General features: G+C 33.9%; 1 protein-coding gene, 1 long non-coding RNA gene and 1 pseudogene across 5 annotated transcripts; 1 reads left to right on the top strand and 2 right to left on the bottom strand.

The window, feature by feature from the left end:
• Positions 1-856: 856 nt before the first annotated feature.
• On the bottom strand, positions 857-16,208 carry LOC121175167 (uncharacterized). Of its 2 annotated transcripts, XR_005892361.1 has the most exons (4): positions 16,073-16,208; positions 15,690-15,774; positions 14,809-14,862; positions 857-1,188 (listed from the first exon to the last, which is right to left on the bottom strand). It is a non-coding gene; the product is annotated as an uncharacterized lncRNA (long non-coding RNA). The 2 variants fall into 2 exon arrangements; XR_005892360.1 differs by lacking the exon at positions 15,690-15,774.
• LOC100789398 (uncharacterized) lies at positions 5,712-13,670 on the top strand. Of its 3 annotated transcripts, none has more exons than XM_014778142.3 (7): positions 5,712-5,877; positions 6,910-7,303; positions 7,990-8,300; positions 8,412-8,465; positions 8,762-9,246; positions 12,826-13,142; positions 13,468-13,670. In XM_014778142.3, the coding sequence occupies exons 2-7, from the start codon at positions 7,014-7,016 to the stop codon at positions 13,538-13,540; spliced, it is 1,530 nt and encodes a 509-aa protein (XP_014633628.1). In that variant the 5' UTR covers positions 5,712-5,877; positions 6,910-7,013; the 3' UTR covers positions 13,541-13,670. The 3 variants fall into 3 exon arrangements, with proteins under 3 accessions (XP_014633628.1, XP_006583856.1, XP_006583857.1); XM_006583793.4 differs by having other exon boundaries at positions 5,713-5,877; positions 8,762-9,249; XM_006583794.4 differs by having other exon boundaries at positions 5,713-5,877; positions 8,762-9,249; positions 13,428-13,670.
• On the bottom strand, positions 10,582-11,280 carry LOC121175166 (heat shock protein 82-like; annotated as a pseudogene).
• Positions 16,209-17,697: the final 1,489 nt, after the last annotated feature.

Raw genomic sequence — 17,697 nt, 5'->3', positions numbered from 1 at the left:
TTTTCAACAACCATAATGAAATTGAAGCACATATTGTTTCAAGTTTGGGAAAAATACTGGATGAAAATGAAGTTCATGCAAAAAGTTTCAGGATGACAAGAGATAGATTGGCAAGTAGTCAAGTGCATGGCCATAGTTGACAAAGTTAGAATTTTGAAAACCTTTAAAGATTGACATGTGTTTTGCTTTTTGTTCCCAAAATTATTTTATCTTTCCATTTCTTTCTCTCGTGGAGCCTAGAAATTTCCTGAGCCTTCTCCCTTGTTTAGACCGCAAACATGCAACTGGACGAGAAATTAGAGTTGGAACTAAATGTCCAATTCATTTTATGTTGTCTGCCAACAAATAATTTAAAGACATGTAGTTAAATTAAAATTACTTTATCTAACTTAATTAGCATGCTTGAAAGTATATGAGTAGAATAAAAATTTGCAACTTAAAAAATGGGTATAAAAAAACGTTATCGTAGTTCTCTTCAAAGCAATTCAAAATTTTTACCTCTCTCACATTGACTTAAACACTGCCCTCTTCTTTCCTGATGTTCTTGCAATTTCCTTTGAATTATTGACGTAAATTTTTTGGGTCCTATCATCACAACATAAAAGGGCCTTCAACTAGATTCTATATAATAATAATAATAATAATAACAATGATAAAATATAATACATTATTTTCTACTTTTATCCATTTATTCACCCCAAAAGTACTTCCTTTTTTAAATAAAAAATCCTACGACTCATGTGAGATTATTATTATTATTATTATTATGATTATTATTATTATTATTATTAATAGTTTTCATTTTTTTGTGGTATTGTTTGTTATTTGATTATTCATAAGCCCAAGGTGCCCAAAGTTGTAAGGCTGCAGCTTCTATTTGTGATAGCATATTCAATAGAATCTTGTCCATTTCTGGTGACATTAATGTAAGTCAATAATACCTAGGAGTTTGACACGTGACACATTTGTTGGTCTTTTGGTCATTTTGCCCTTACTTCATTTGTTGACACGTACATTTTGCCCTTGCTTCATTTGTTGACACGTGCCACAGAGAGATCGAGATTTTTCCTCAGCCTTCATCTTTTCTTTACATTATCGACACAGTGTGGGAGGGTTCCAAAAGTGATGGGCATTCTACTGTGCATGTTGCATTTTCACCTTCAGCACCACCACCATTGTAACTGTAGCCTGCATAAAGGAAGAAGCAAAAAGAATAAAAGGAAAAGATGAGAACATTAAGGGAAATTTTTTTGCAAAATAACACCTTTATTCTTCAACACCGCCCTGTGAATCCTATTATTGCAATCCTTGCATGGCTAAAGCGTCGTAACCTGCAGCCCTACCATTGTTACTGTAGCCCTTTTTAATGTTGTCATGGCAAGAATTAACACTGATATTTCTTTTTTAATTTTTTCTTTGATGTCATGCATATTTACTTCGTTATTATTATTATTATTATTGTACCACATGCACTAATATTTCCTATCTCTTAATTTTTTCCCCTGTTATGGAGGTTTATTATTATTATTATTATTATTATAAATTATGCAGGCTGTAGTTAAAGGCACGTTCTTAATTTAATAATGGCCATTGAATTTTTTAAACAATACAAACCATTTTGCATTCTAACATGTCAACCTTTTTGTGACGTTCACCAATAAAAAAATCCACAGTTCCAAAACCTGTTGAGTTACCGCAAGTTAAATCCCTGCAAAAGCCACCGATTAATCTTCTACATCCACTACTTAACACCACCAAAACATAGTACTTTAACCTGCACCCTCCACTTCAGGTTTACCGAAACCAGTCTTTCGCACACCCCATCACCATGAATTCGTATTCATCAACTGCCTCCAACAAGGTGAGTATAAACCGAATACTCACAAATTATGTTTATTCATCTCATTATTTTTTCCTTGCTTTTGATTCCATCTTTCATTCATACCCCACATCAAAATTGCTCATCTTGTCGTCAGTTTTTGCCATTTTCCCGCTTGGAATTTAGGACAGACGTATTTGTGGTTTCTAGGTTTGCATGCATCGTTGTCTATGCACAGTGACTTGTAAGAATAGTTAGTAAATTTTCTTTCATGTACTAAATTGTTATTCCATGGACACACTTCTGAATTATATCTCATGCCTGAATAACACCCATTTTTCACACCTTCTATTTCAGTTCTTTCTAGATGTCATCCCTTCATCACTCTTGATGTTTTCATTTTGGAAACCTGGAACATTGTTTTATTTTCTGTATGTTTTGGCGCTTATGGATGTTTTTCGCTGGTGGTGTCATGTTGTCTTTATTTCTTGCATATTCAAATGGTTATGCTTTACACATAATGTAATATGCATGTTCTGTTTTGACATTTCCCTAATAAAAATAATAAAACCTATTCCAGAAAAAAAAACAACTAATACTCACATCGACATAGTGTTATCTTAGAGATTGGGTAGTGGTGTCATGTTGTCTTTATTTCTTGCATATTCGAATGGTTATGTTTTAGAAACCATGTAATATGCATGTTCTGTTTTGACATTTCCTTGATGAAAATAAGAAAACCTATCCCAGCAAAAATCAATTGATACTCACATTGACATGGTGTGATCTTAGAGCACATACATATATATAATTTATATCTTTGGCCATGTAATTGTTCAATCTATGTCCACATATTGCATATTCAAACTTCTTCCATTTCATCAATGCTAAAATCCATTATCATCACAAATTAGACATTTGGCTGTACTGCTTTTGGTTGGATTTAATTCAGTTATATTAATAACTTACTTGGATACTTGACTTATACCTAATCTTTTGTCCTCTAAATTTAGTTACTTAAGCATGAAGTTTAGTATGGTTCATACTAATTATGTCTTATATGCATTGTCTATTATGTAGTTTTCATGATGCTGATTCAAAATTCTCAAAGCTTCTTCTATGACTTCCATTTTGTACCCTTTTATTTGTCTTATTTTCATCAATTGTATTCAGCTTCCTAGCTGTTTTGATTATTATTAACCTTTGTCCATATATTGCACACTCAAACTTCTTCCATTTCATCAATGCTAAAATTCATTACCATATGCTTTGATCTTTTGCTTCCATGGGTATGCACAAATTAGACATTTGGTTGTACTGCTTTTGCTTTGATTTCATTCAGGTTATTTTCCTACTTGGATATATCTTGCATTTACTTACTTAAGGATGAAGTTTAGTATGGTTCATACTAATGATTTCTTATATGCATTGTCTATTATGTTCTTTTCATTATACTCATTCAAAACTCTGAAAGGTTCTTCCATGACTTCCATTTTGTACCCTTCTATTTGGTTCTGTTGTTTTATTTTGATTAATATTTCACCATCCTAATAGTCACATGTTAAAGAACTTAAACTCAATTAGTATTCAATTTCATCAACAACACAATTAAGGTCTACAAATATTAGTTTTCTTGCCTTCTATTTCATTTTTTTTGCCAAACTCTATCAACTGCTTCCTATTATGTTGTCCCAACCAAATTGATTAATATACATGTTCTCTTCTGTATATTTTAAAACAATGATTTATACCTCTAATTTTAATATTATCAAATCGTGCTCTTTATTTCTTTCCAACATCAACAAACATAACTTCTCTTACTAAGACAGGATACTCAAATGCTAACTTTTTGCTTTTTCAAATGGTCTCTCACTACAGATTAGAAATCCAATTATCGGCCGCCCATTAATATTGCAGTTTAAAGCAGCATTCCATTGTGACAAGGTAAAATAAAATGCCTACTTTTGGATATTGTTTTTGTTTTGTTTAACACTGTCTTCTTCCTTTCAGGACATCATACAAATACCAGCTTTCTACCACCAGCAATGGCAGCCAGACTATTCAGAATTCGTGCAATTTAAATATGATGGGACCACTTATGAAATCCGACAGAGGCAACATAGAGGGAAATGTTACTTTGCTGATGGCTTGACAAGATTCAGGAAAGAATTAGAAATTTATGAGTCCATAACCATAAAATTTCTTGCCTCTGACCACTTCTCCATATTCAACTTGCACTTCACTCCAACAATAGACCAGCAGACATGTGGAAGACCACGCTGCAGCTCAAGGAAATATATCTGGACTCTTGCCATCACTCAATGCATGCTTGATGTCCCCTATCCATTGGTAAAATATTAATCACTATTCATACTATTTATATTAATCTTTAGTTAAATGCTAATCTTTCTTTTTTGCATATAGCAACTTCCGCCCTCTATCACATCATGTCTTATCCACTGTGATCAACACATGACAATTTTGAGAAGGTTTGGACCTCCGCTACAATGGCCTATTGTGGTGATTGACGCTGGAATTGGTGATAAATACGTGGTTCAACCATGGTATCAATTTCTTGAAGAGAGCAATTTCAGCGACGACGATTAAATTTCCTTCTACTATAGACGCACTGAAAAGATCTGGGAGTTAGACGCCAAAAAGATTAGGACAATAGCGACATAGAGTAGATCTTAGTTTTGTCGTTGCATCTATTTTGTTATTTTGCCAAAACAACTTCTGCAATATGCCCAACAATTTTTGTTATATATGTTTGAAACTATAATTTTATTTGTTATGTAGATTTCCTATCACTGTAATTACCTCTATAAAATTTTTTAGTACCAATCTTAACCCTTTTTTTTTTTGCCATACCTTTACATCCAAGTTTATCAATGCTAACTCTATTTAAATTTGCATATTATCTTTCATTTTATTTCTACTTTGCAAAACAAATAAATATACATGCTAAATAAATTACGAACACCCCTGTGTATGCTAAATAAATTACAGACTAGTTTATTATAAATTAATTTATTGACTCTATCTTTAATAATTTAATATAAAATACTTGTATTGGTTATTATGCATATAATAGTGTTGAATGTTTTTTACATAAATAATATATTAAATGTATTGAAATAAATTTTATTATATATATATATATATATATATATATTTACCGGTCACTATTATTTTAGATAATTTTTTAATTTTATATTTATTGCATAAGTATTTTTTTCCTTTTTAGAGAATATAAATAACTAACTATGTTTATTTTGATATAAAAATTTAATTTTATAAGCAACTATATTTTAAATATGCATGAAAATGAGAATGATTCGTGAGAATACACGGGTATTTTTTAGTATTTTTATAAATAAAATACTGATATGCAATATTACTTAAATTTTGTTAAATAATAGCATATATATATATATATATATATATATATATATATATTAAACTCTATTTTTAATAGGATATTGTTAAGAACATCGGTTAAGATATTAAAAAATTATAGTAGAAATAATATGAAAATGCAATTAAAAATTATAAGAGAGTGTATTTTCACACATCATAATTTTTTTTCTTTTAATTTTCTAAATCCATGTCCTAAGGATGCTAGCTAATATTTTTATTTTCTACTTGATTTTTACTTTTAAAAAAACACTTAAAAATAAATTGAAATCCATTCTCATTGAATTTGAAACTTAAAAATAATAACAATACAAATCTAACATTAATGTAAAGCTAAATATATAAATATAAGCCGAATTAATTAGGCAAGATTGATGGTTGATTTAAAAATAAAAATAAAAATAAGTGAAGGGGAACAAGGAGGCAACAACAATAAGCGTGCAATATTTTATGTTAGGGTAGCACCCGCACGTGTCAAGACAAGGGAACATGAACTTGCAAAGCGGCAACCTGCGCCTTCCTTCCACTCTTCCTAGGTTTATAACGTTAAACTGTTGCTACCCACTCACTCTCACATTGCTCCTCCACGCCGCAAACTTCGCCATTCTCGCTCGCATCTCAACCCTTTTTTCACTCTCTCGGTACTCTCTCTCTCTCTCTCTCTCTCAATTTTTACGCTACGTGTTAGCACATGCACGTGAAGTTTCGTCAATTCAACTTACATTTCCCGACTTTATAGAGTCATTCGGTTAATTTTGCAGTCACGGTGCTGTGCTTGAATGAACTTCTGCTGAACATGTTTGCGTGTTGATGCTTGTGCTTTTGCGTGTCTTTGTGTGTTGCAATTGGCTTGGCGTTGCTCGGTTTCTTGTAATTCGGTGTGCATTGAGGTTAATTATGTGGTTGTGTGTCATGAATGGTGTTTGAGTTTTTAGATTTTGGTATAGAAATAGAATACTGAAATTTGTGATGAATTATTATTTGTGTCATTGGAGTATTTTGCATCCTTGATCATTTTACACTGTTTTGTTGTGAGTGATTTATGCATAGCTTAATAAACTCTAAATTAAACATAGCTTAATAAATTTAGAGTGATTTATACATAGCTTAATTGATCATTTCAAAACATTGGTTAATTAAGCTTAATTGATCCTTGATCATTTTACACTCTATATGTTTTTGTGATAAATAAACATAGCTTAATAAACTCTAAATTTATATCAATTAAGCTATGTTTATTTTTGAAAAGTGAGAGTAATTAACCAATGTTTTGGCACCACTGACTTTGTTTTTGACTTTTGCAATATAATCAAATTTCCCCCCTTTCATTGGTTACTTTGTTCTACGATTGGGTTATATGTACACATATTTTCTGAACTTGAAGTGATACTCTCTGTTATGAGTTATTATTATCAAATTAAATTAATTTGATATACACTTTTTGACTAGAGCTATATGCTTAGGAGACTATGGAGGGGCTAGAGCCATGTAACATACTAATGTATGCAAAATCCTTTGAAATATTGCATTATGTACTCTTTTTTATGTAGTAGAAGTTGCTAGTTTTCTTTTGAGCTATTTACTATTGAATCAATATCAACAATACATCGGAATGAATTGATTTTGTATTTGTTGAATTTACTCATGAACTTCAACATTTTGAATTCGACCAGGAAAACTTTAAATGAAGCCATGTTTTTGAAATACAACCTTATGTCCCTACTTTAAAAGGGTTGCATCCAGGAAGGAGGAGGTTCAATAGAAGGGTTTTAGCAACATGGGTCACTTTGAGAAACCCATCATTAAGGTGGAGCCTTTGGATGAACCAATTAACTCTACAAAAGTTGTTGAGGACACTGAAGTCGACATCATGAGTTGGACAAACAAGGGTGATTTTGGTCCGAACAAAGTTGAGGACCCTGATGCAACAGACTATTCAAGCTCGTTTGCTGACACTACCTCTGATGCTGAAAATGGTTATAGATTGAGTGATGCTGAAGTGGAGTCAGAATTCTTGGGTGATAATGGCTTGGCAAACACTTCTGATGGTTCTGCATTTCCTATGAGGTGATTTTTATTCCTAATCAGTAGATTTTACATTCTTTTGCCTGGAAATAGATTAGCTATCAATATCTAATCAAAGAATCCAGGTCTTATGAAATTGTTGATAAGTCATTGAAGTTACAAATAAAATCCATATATGCACTCAAATGTTCACATTAGATAATGGGTGTTTAGCAATTAAAAATCTTAGCATGTCTGCGCTAGTTTACTGATAATTATTGAAAGAGGTTGAAAAGTATAGAATTTAAAGGTTACAATCTCCAGTTGTATATGGTGTGTTAGTGTCTTGGTTTGATTTTTCAGTAAGAGAGTAGGTTATTTTCCCACATGGCCTCTATGCAACTCCTTAGATACTGCATGCACTTCAATTTATATTATTAAATCCTGACAATTGTTCATCACCTATAGTTCTAGCAGTAACTCTTGATGAAAGAATTTTGGCTCTGCATCTAGTAAAGATTGGTATTGGAAAACCAATCAGCATTGTTTGTGTGGTCTGTCATACTATCAATGTCTTCTTTAGAGGCCATTAATGATCAATCTTTTCTTCCATAAGCTAATCATTAATTGGCAGTGTTACCACTATACTTGGCTAGTTGGTGTTTAGTGGTGAAGCAATGTTCTTGAATATTTTTTCTTTGTTACATTAAACTGTTATTTACTCACATTAATGTCTTGTGTAACTGTAGGAAGAGGAAGTTGACCAATCGTTGGAGGAACTTTATACGACCTCTAATGTGGCGTTGCAAATGGACAGAACTAAGAATTAGGGAAATTGACTCACAAGCATTGAAATATAGTAAAGAGCTTGCAGAATATGACAAGGGAAAACATACAGCACCTGATGAATTTACTTTAGAAGAGTTTGGTTCAAAGTCATTGCCATTTTTGGGTGAACAGCTCAGAAGTAAGGCCAAAAAGAGAAGAAGAAGGAAGAAAGTTGAAGACACAACTGATATTGGATCGTATACATCACGTCATTATATTTTCTCCTATCTTGGTACCACTCATTTATTTTGATACCTGGTTTGCTTATCTTTTCTCATTGTTTACCAACCGCTTGTCCCTGCTTCAGAGAAGTGTGTGACTCTTTCCTTTACTTAAATTGTAGAGAATAAGAAGTCTGATCCTGATGGCTATTTGGCTGATGATTTTGGCAATCCAGGTTAGGAAATTTGCTTTGTAATGATACCCAATGTCTTGCTGCTATAATGTTAAATCAGTGGTTCAGTGGTGCTATTAGCATCTCTTGTATTCTTTTCCCTTGAGAAAAAAGGATTAATAAAACTGTTTTATTCAACTGCATTAGCATTATGTCAGTGGTTTGTGTGTATTGACTTGTCTTTCAATTTCATTGTATTCACTATTCGCAGTTCTAGTCTGCCTTTCATTTGCCTATTAATCACATTTTGACTTGTATCTAAGTCATGACTAATGTTTTTATACTCTCTCTTGGTATAGTGATCACAGAGCCGCATGTTGATTCAACAGACAGATTTGACATTGGAGAAGATCAACCTTTGTTGGATTTCAATGAAATCGATGCTTCCTTCCAGAAGATGCTTTGGACAATAGACAATATACATGCTAGGGTCCACAAGCTGAAGACTGATGTTGATGGAATCCTGTCCAAAAATGCTTCAAAGTTTTCTTCATCAGAAAATTTGAGCTTTCTTCTAAATCACGGTGATGTGCAGCAGACTAGCTCTGCTCAAAGTCCTACAATCTCTGCAGGGAATGGAGATACAGTATCTGTTGGGGTTATTTATAATTCAACTCAGGATGGAGCCGACTTTGATATAGGAGATTTTGTTATGCATGATAGTGCTATTTCAAGTTATGGAGAAGGTCCTATGATTCCTGATATAATTGAGAGCACTGTTGGCTTATTGTCTGCTGTTGATGTCACCCTCCATTCGGCCTTGGTTGTTGACCCGTGTGAAGATGTAGTAAGCTTTCTCAAAAGAAGTATTACATAGTTTAAGTTCTTCCTATAATTTCTGCCAATTCCTTTTCAGATGATGCTAGAAAGTGTTTTATGCAATGAAATATAACTTATTTAGATATTTATACTGTTGGATAAAATATGAGAAAAAGTGTTATATAAAATTCAATAAAGACAATCTTCATTTTCGTCTTTTTGTGTCCACAATTCTTTGTTGTTCATCTGGTAAACAACTTTCTGTGATTTCTTTATTTCTCATGGTTCTGATAAATATGGTATTATGCCATATTGCCATCCAACATATAACTGTGCACCAATGCTTTTTGACATTTCTTTTGAAATATTGTTATATTCTGATTTCTTTTTCCAATGAATCTGTATCAAACATCATACCTATTGAAGGTGTTGCATGAGATAATGCTACTGCTAATTCGCTAAACTTGGAAGTTTGATAGGACACAGAAATGGAGCTGCAGAAACTTAGAAAAATAACAGGAGTAGTAAAAGAACAAAAGGGAAATAGTAAGAAGCTTTTCCGATATCCCTCATTCCTATTGCTTTACATTATTTATAATGGAGTCTAAGCACCTAGTGCTGCTACACGATTACGAAACAGAATAACAGAATTAGTGGGGCAGAATTCTGTTATAACAGATTATGTTATTGGTAGTGATAGTGGATTAGACAATAGGGATACGCTGCTGCTAGTTTTACCCACGTGACTGAATGAGGTGAGCTGGTCTCTTGGAGCACCTCCTGGGTCTGCTATTGGTATCATTACCCACTGCTGGAAAATCAACCTTGTCCTCAAGGTTGTAGATGATTGGGACTTCAGTAGGTTCATGAAGAAATTGAGACCATATTTTCCACTCTGGAAAACAGCTATCAATGGCAAAATAGCTAATCCATGTTGCAAACCCCTCATTCAGCCACAAACGTGTCCATTGTATGCAGCTTCCAGCAACTAGCCAGGAAGAAGATACAGGAAAATCTGACTTATAGTCAGAGGTCTTGATTGTAATATGACTAAGAGGCGCAAAATAAACTGATGGGGAAGCCTAAATGTCATCATTGTCATCCTTATCAATGCTAAGACCTAGCTTCCATATCTTGTGAATCCTCAAAGCAAATGTGTTTGGATCATCAAGGCTGAAACCTGAAGTCAAAAGGGCAGACTCAAAGAGAAGCAACACATGGTCCTTCACAGTCTTACCATTCTTGTCAGCTTCAGCCCCCTTCCTCAACTCCTTCATGATACCATCGTCTGGATTGATCTCCATGGTCTTCTTGCTAGACAAGTGGCCACTCATGCTGCTGTTTCTTAGAGCCTGAGCTTTCATGATCCTCTCCATGTTTGCACTCCGTCCATATTCACCATTCACCCAATAGCAAGGAGTGTCAACAATTCTGTCAGAGACAATGACCTTCCCCAATTTGTCTTTCAGAATGTCCTTGATGACTTTGCAGAGCTCATCAAATGACTTCTTCTTCTCCGCTACCTTCTTTTTCTCCTCCCAGTCTCATCATCCAGCTTCAACCCTTGCTTTGTGGCTGAAGCCAATTTCTTGCCATCGTATTCCTTGGGTTGCCGAACTGCATACTCATCAATTGCATCCACCATGAAGAGAACTTCATAGTCGTTCTTCTTGAGTCTCTCCAAGAATGGGGAGGTCGCCACTACCTCCTTGCTCTCTCCTGTGATGTAGTAAATGTCCTTCTGTCGTTGCTCCAGTATGACAAATACTCCTTCAATTCCCAGACTTACACCAACTGCAGGCACTGATCTTGAGCCAAACATCCCTATAAGGTTATCATATCGGCCACTGGCAGCAATTGAACCAGCCTGAGTGTCTCTTTAACAAGCTTTCAGGGGACTTGTCAGTCTTTGTCACCACAGCCAACGTCCTGAGCTCAGTTTTCTCAACACTTTGAGACATCCCGATGGACTCACAAGTAGTAAAATCAACACTAGCAGAGAGAACAGTCAATAAAATACTTGCTTCCGGCTTTATATACTCCATGATCATATCCTTAATCTGATCATAAATATTCTTAGGTTGTCCATGAACTGGAACCTGAATTATACAAGGAAGATCAACCGGATAAAGATCAGGAACACCATTCTTCTTCTCCAACAATGTCAAAGGGTTGTTGGAAATCCCTTTGCCATGGCAAGCAAGCTCTTCTGTGGCAGCAGTGGCAGCACTTATGGCCTGAGAAATGTGTGCTTCATCTATTGAAATGGTCTGGCCATAGAACTCCAAGACAAGCTCTAGGGTTGTAAAAGGGTGATTTCGGAGCCTCATGTCCAAAGGCACCCTAGTGCAAGTACCTTGGCCACGTGGTAGTTTAATAGCAGCCAAAGATTCAAGAACACTGGATTTACTTGAAGATTGATCGCCAATAACATCAATGAAAGGAAGCTGAATCACATGAGAACCATGGAAGACATTTCCTCAGCAGCGAATTTCTTGTCCTCACCCTTGTAATTGACCACAATCATAGGTTTGTCAGGAGGACCAGGGAAAACCTTATATAGCCATAACTGCCTATCACTCCGAATGGAGGCAGCGGAAAATCTCCTTCCACACAAACGCTTAGCATTGAAGATGGTGTTGATGGGGTTGATGGTGACGTAGTACTTGGCGGCGTCACCGATCAAACGTTCGGTGAAAGCAAAGTAAGATGCCGAGCTTCTATTACGCTGATCAGTGGCGATGATTTCGACATGGTGGTGCTGCCACACCTTGACGCAAGAGTAGGTGGTGCCGGAATTGATTCCGACCATGGGGGGCAGATTCGGCATGGGTGCGTCCGGTGGAGCGAGTGATTTGGGAGAAGATGGAGTTGGTTGGAGAGCAGATAACCAGTCAAGGATGACATCAAGCTTAGCGGCCATCTCCAGAGACTTGGCGGTCATGGTGGAAATGTTCTGGGTGAGGTGGGACAGTGCCTCTTCAAGGCAGTCCATGGTGGTCTCGTGACTGTTGTGAGCGGGCATGGTCGAAGGCAGGGGTTCCAACAGGGAAAACGGCGAAGGGTGGTGAAATGGAAGGGATGGGACCTGTGGGGGGTAGAATAAGTGCAGATGTGGGTGGTGGTGGATGGCTGGGCGGATAGGCTGCCACCGACAGAGGTGGGGATCAGTCATGCTTCCAGCAGGTTACCGGCAGGTTGGACCAATTGATAGGACACAGAAATGGAGCTGCAGAAACTTAGAAAAATAACAGGAATAGTAAAGAACAAAAGGGAAATAGTAAGAAGCTTTTCTGATATCCCTCATTCCTATTGCTTTACATTATTTATAATGGAGTCTAAGCACCTAGTGCTGCTAAACGATAACGAAACAGAATAACAAAATTAGTGGGACAGAATTCTGTTATAACAGATTATGTTATGGGTAGTGATAGTGGATTAGGCAATAGGGATATGCTGCTGCTAGTTTTACCCACGTGACTGAATGAGGTGGGCTGGTCTCTTGAAGCACCTCTTGGGTCTGCTATTGCTATCAAAGTTTGTTATCTATGATGGTGGTTTGTACATATCAGAAAATATTCACATTTGACATTTATGGTTGCAGATGGTGGACAATGTCTTGATACATGAGGTAGCTGAAACAGATGAGCACACCTTTAAAAGTGCAAGTCAGTATCCTGTGGAGAGGCTTCAGGATGTGGAGAGAGGTGAAGGGGAAGAAGAAAGTCTGAATCCTGTTCCTATCCCCATGTCAGATATTCATATGGCAACAACAAACCCTGCAGTGTCTCAAGAGCAATCAACTCTGAAGTCCTGTATGTATAGAGATGGGAACATTCTCAAGAACAAAAGAAAACGCGGGGAGCGCAAAGCGTGTTCAGGCAGCTGGAACAAGAAATGCTCGGGGGAATCTGAGAACCAGTGAGTTAGACTTCTCAACAGAAGTGACTACATAATTTATAGCTTGTTTTTTCTCCCTCATAACTTGTGACAGACGTTGTTATACTTTAAAGGTTATAGTGAATAACTATTATAGAATCGTTTCTGATGAGGAACTAGTTTCATTCTGATTTTCAGATTTTATACTTCACACCCATTTTCAATTTGGGTTTGGATGTGAGAACACTCTTTTCCAATTTGATCAGTATATGAAAAGAAAATTCTATTCAATTTTTACATGTACATTTGTTTTTTATTTGATTGAAGGGTAGCCTTGGTGTAACGATCAGAGTTGTTGTGTAACTAGGTCACATTTGAGTTGTGGTGGAATCAGCTTCCTGCAAATGCAAGGTGTAAGGCTACCTGCAATAAACTCATAATGAGTGAGACTGGCCTTTTTCTTTTAAGAAATTATTACATGGTTTCGTACCACCATGATCTTGGTCAGTATTTATGTAACACAAGTTGATTCTTTTTTAATTCTTTAGTGCAAATTGAAAAATTAGGTCACATTTTAGTTGTGGAATCAGCATCTTACAAATGCAAGGTTTAAGGCTACCTGCAATAAACTCATAATATGAGCGAGATTTACCCTTTTTTTTTTTTAGAAATTATTATATAATCTTATACCACCATGTTTTACGTAACTCATCACCAAGTTTTATTGATTATTTCTTGTAAACTGAAAAATTCAGTCGTCATATGAAAATTGATTAATTTTTATGACACATAATCAAATTTTATTAATTTTTTCGTAAACTGAAAATTTTAGTTATATATCATATTAAAATTAGTAAGGAATATGACATTATTAAGACCATGTAATAATCTATCCTTTCCTAGACTCTCATGGGGGAGCTTTATGGCACCAAGTTGTCCTTTTTTCTTTTCTTTGTATATAATTTGATTCACACTATTTGCTGCTGTTATAATAATGTCAGCTAAATTATAGCACTGACAAATGTAGGGAACAAACCGAAAAAGAATCACATTTAATGACTTACGTGACAATGGTTTTCTATTATTATTTAACTCCGATATTTCCAGAAACTTGATATCAACCCCAAGAAAACTTCATATTAAACTGAAAATGAGTCTCATATAAAACCCACAAATATATTTTTAATGTATTCCTATCTTAACAAGTGTTCATGCTAGTGCCTCTATTTTTTGAAGGGAACTAATTTATTGTTTTTTTATTTTTAAAAAATAAAAATAGAGTTGATTGGTCTTAAATGTCCTTGTCCTTCAGATACTCCTGCAGTGAGCGTGGGGCTAACTATTGGTTTGATGAGGGATCAGAATGAATGAGAATAAGAGATAATTAATGACTTCTAAAAAACAAACCAGAGATTGCACGTGAATATGCCATGCACGCATCATGATATATTTTCAGTGCTCGCCAACTAATCCATTTGATTTTATTTTTGCATGATCAAGTTGTCGGATTCTATAATAATACTCTCCCATATGCCTGGCTTCGTTAAATTTAGATCCTTATACTATTACACACTTCATTAATGAATGCTTTTATTTTGGTTCGGCTCAATATTTCCATGGCTATGGAAGTTCAATTTATAGAAAACAGAAACTCAATGAAGCAATTTTATTCACACACTCAAAAAAGAAAAGGAGTGAAAGAACTTACTAGGTCAGCTTCCGTTTATATATCTTTACCCAGTTGTAATATCTTTCACAGTCCCTGCTTTAATTGGAAAATTTTGATAAGCACTTAGACTAATGGACACAATTTTCATCAACGGGATAAAATTAAAATATATTAGAAAAATATACATCCCATTTCGGGTGGAAGAAGAGAGGAATAGGAAGGAAAAAAAGGTTGGGGGAGAAAGTGATAGATGTAATAAGAACCCAAGAAAATGAAGTAAAAATGTGATAAAAGATAAAATAAATGTATGTTTATAATTACAGTTTAATAGGTACACAATGTGAGTGTAATTTTTTTTTCATCACCAACTAGATATGATCTCTAAGATAGTCATTACAAATATTAATAATATGTTGTTTATAATTAAATGATAATATAAAAATATTTTACACTATGTAAATATTTATCTTATTTTCTCTTATAATAATTTAAATATATATTTTATTATTAATTTGGGAAGAGAATTTCTAATTCAAAAGATTCTTCAGTATCTTGAATTTGTGATAGTTTCTAAAAGCGTTAATCTTCACCAGAACTAATCAAAAGATCAAGACTTTTTTTTTTGGTGCTAATCAAGAGTAGACTTGTAAAGTAATGTAAATGATAAGAAAGCAGAGAAAAGTACAAAATTAAGAGAATACAGAAATGTAAATGAAAACAAAAAAGGCAATAAGATAAGGAAAATACAGAATTTTTGCCACTCTAGCACTCTTTCACACACACAAACAGGAGAAAATTTCTCATGTTTCTCTTTTTCTTTTATTTTTTAATTAATTGAAACTAGTTTGATATATAGTCACTAGACCTTAAATTCCGTAAAGTTAGCAAATTAAAGGACCCCAAAGGTGTAGACACCATACCGCAGTAGTAGCATTAGCATCTCTTTGTGCTTTTGATTGGAAGACCTTCGTTCCAATCCAAAGTGAACAAAATGATTTCCATGGTCTACAATGTATAAAAAAGCAAAAGATGACTGAAAGTCTGAAAACCTCTTCTTCTTTTTGACACAATAAATAATAATAAAAAAATAATGTTTAGGTTATAGGCTAATTAAATGGTTTGACTCTGGTGGTTAATTTGGTACTCTTTGGGAAAGCCCTTGTTGTTAATTAACTTGGTATGGAATTCTTAAGGAAGGATAGAAAAAATTGAGACCAGCCTTGATGGATTTAATATCTCAGCATATGCACTCAAGATGCAAAATATAATCAGTTTCTTAAGAAATTGCATGTTTATAATTTACCTTGTAACTTAATCTTTATTGAATGACAATTGCCAAGATGCCAACCAACATCTCCAATCATAATGTCTTTCTCTCTTTGTTGCAGCTTTTTGGAGTTTGGGGATAGACATACGTAGCACCACAACACCTTTAGCAAAATTGTAATATTTTAATGCATCAAGTGGCAAAATAATTGTAACCATATTGGGTTTTATAATTTTTTTAACTTGACGTGCATAACTCTTCATTATGTATTAATTGAATATGGCTTCACTATGAGTACTCTTATTTAAGAAACCATTTGGAGTTCTTCTTCTTTGGTTTTAATTTCTTAAAAGAAAAAATGGAGGTAACTAGTTGCTTTAAATTCAAAGAGTAATATATAATACTTGCACATATTTTATTCTAACATTCCTTGTGGGGTTTAAGGTACATTCCATCATTAAAAACATTGTCTATTATCAAATGACTTGCATGAGTGTTTGTGAGTTTGGCTGTGCAAGTATCATTTCTATCTTCAAATCGTGTGTGAAAGGGTATTAACTGTAGCATGAGTCAAGAATTAATAACACCGATTTTTTGGCCAAGCAGAGAAAATAATTCCTTTCTTCGAACGTCCCCATTATCATCATAAACAGAAAGGTACAGGAGCTTGTGTAATAATTGCACAACAAAAGTTCACAGTTATTAGAATTTAATCGGTCCTTATGTGTATGCATGACACGGAGCGTTTTCAAATGGTGATGTCCACATGAAAGGAAATTATAGCTCCTTTTCTAGATATACTTTGAATTTGAAGAAATATGATAGTGATAGGAGTAGGATATATAAAATTGTTGAGGCAAGGAATTAATTGCAAATACGTGTAGCTCCAAAATTCCGTGTAATTTGATGGACCTTTCCGTTGACCCTCGAGAAAGGAGTTAAAGAGATTCATGGGAGAAATATGATTTTAATTTTTGGGATCACAACTTTGAATCAAGAGCCAAATTATATAATCCTCCTATTGGTTACTCAAATATTAAACATAAATCATCTCAAATTGATGGAATTTGATAACATGAGATTTAGGTCTGTAAGGTATTTGGTATGGATAAGAAATTTATTATGAGTGCAAAAAATTGCAACCTTCTTATTATCTATGAAGTATCTTTTATAATTTTTATCAATACATTTTACTAATTTGTGTCCTTTTTAAAACTTGTTTTATTAGCAAATCACCAATATATGTATCCATTGTCAAATACTGTAGTATGTATCCTATGTACTATAATATTTTAAATTTAAGTAAAGTTTAAAAAATATAAACCAGAATAAAAATATTTAAATTATAACAGAAATGTGCTTAATTAAGTTCAATATCGAGTATAAAATATAAGTAGCTTAAATTTAAGGAAAAGGGGAATTTTTTAATATATATATATATATATATATATATATAATATAATTTAAGAGTTCAAATAATTGAGATTTTTTGTGTATACAAGAAGTTAAAATTTGAGATGAGAAAATATAAAATATTAAAATTAATTTAAGTTGAGATTACGAGGGTAAAAAAAATAAGAAATATTGACATGAAAGGAAAATCGAAAACAAATAATAGTTTATTTTTTAGATATAAAACAAATATTAAATAATGATGACTG

This window comes from Glycine max, chromosome 7 (genome assembly GCF_000004515.6).
Source record: "Glycine max cultivar Williams 82 chromosome 7, Glycine_max_v4.0, whole genome shotgun sequence".
Lineage (NCBI taxonomy): Eukaryota > Viridiplantae > Streptophyta > Magnoliopsida > Fabales > Fabaceae > Glycine > Glycine max.
This window is presented reverse-complemented; position numbering and strand designations above follow the sequence as displayed.

What these genes read in the sequence shown, in the direction of transcription:
- LOC100789398 (XM_006583793.4), top strand. Translation starts at nt 7,014, where the DNA reads ATGGGTCACTTTGAGAAACCCATCATTAAGGTGGAGCCTTTGGATGAA. An exon ending in TGATGATTTTGGCAATCCAG is followed by an intron (nt 8,466 to 8,761) that starts GTTAGGAAATTT and finishes CTCTTGGTATAG; the next exon opens with TGATCACAGAGCCGCATGTT. An exon ending in TCGGGGGAATCTGAGAACCA is followed by an intron (nt 13,143 to 13,467) that starts GTGAGTTAGACT and finishes TTGTGTAACTAG; the next exon opens with GTCACATTTGAGTTGTGGTG.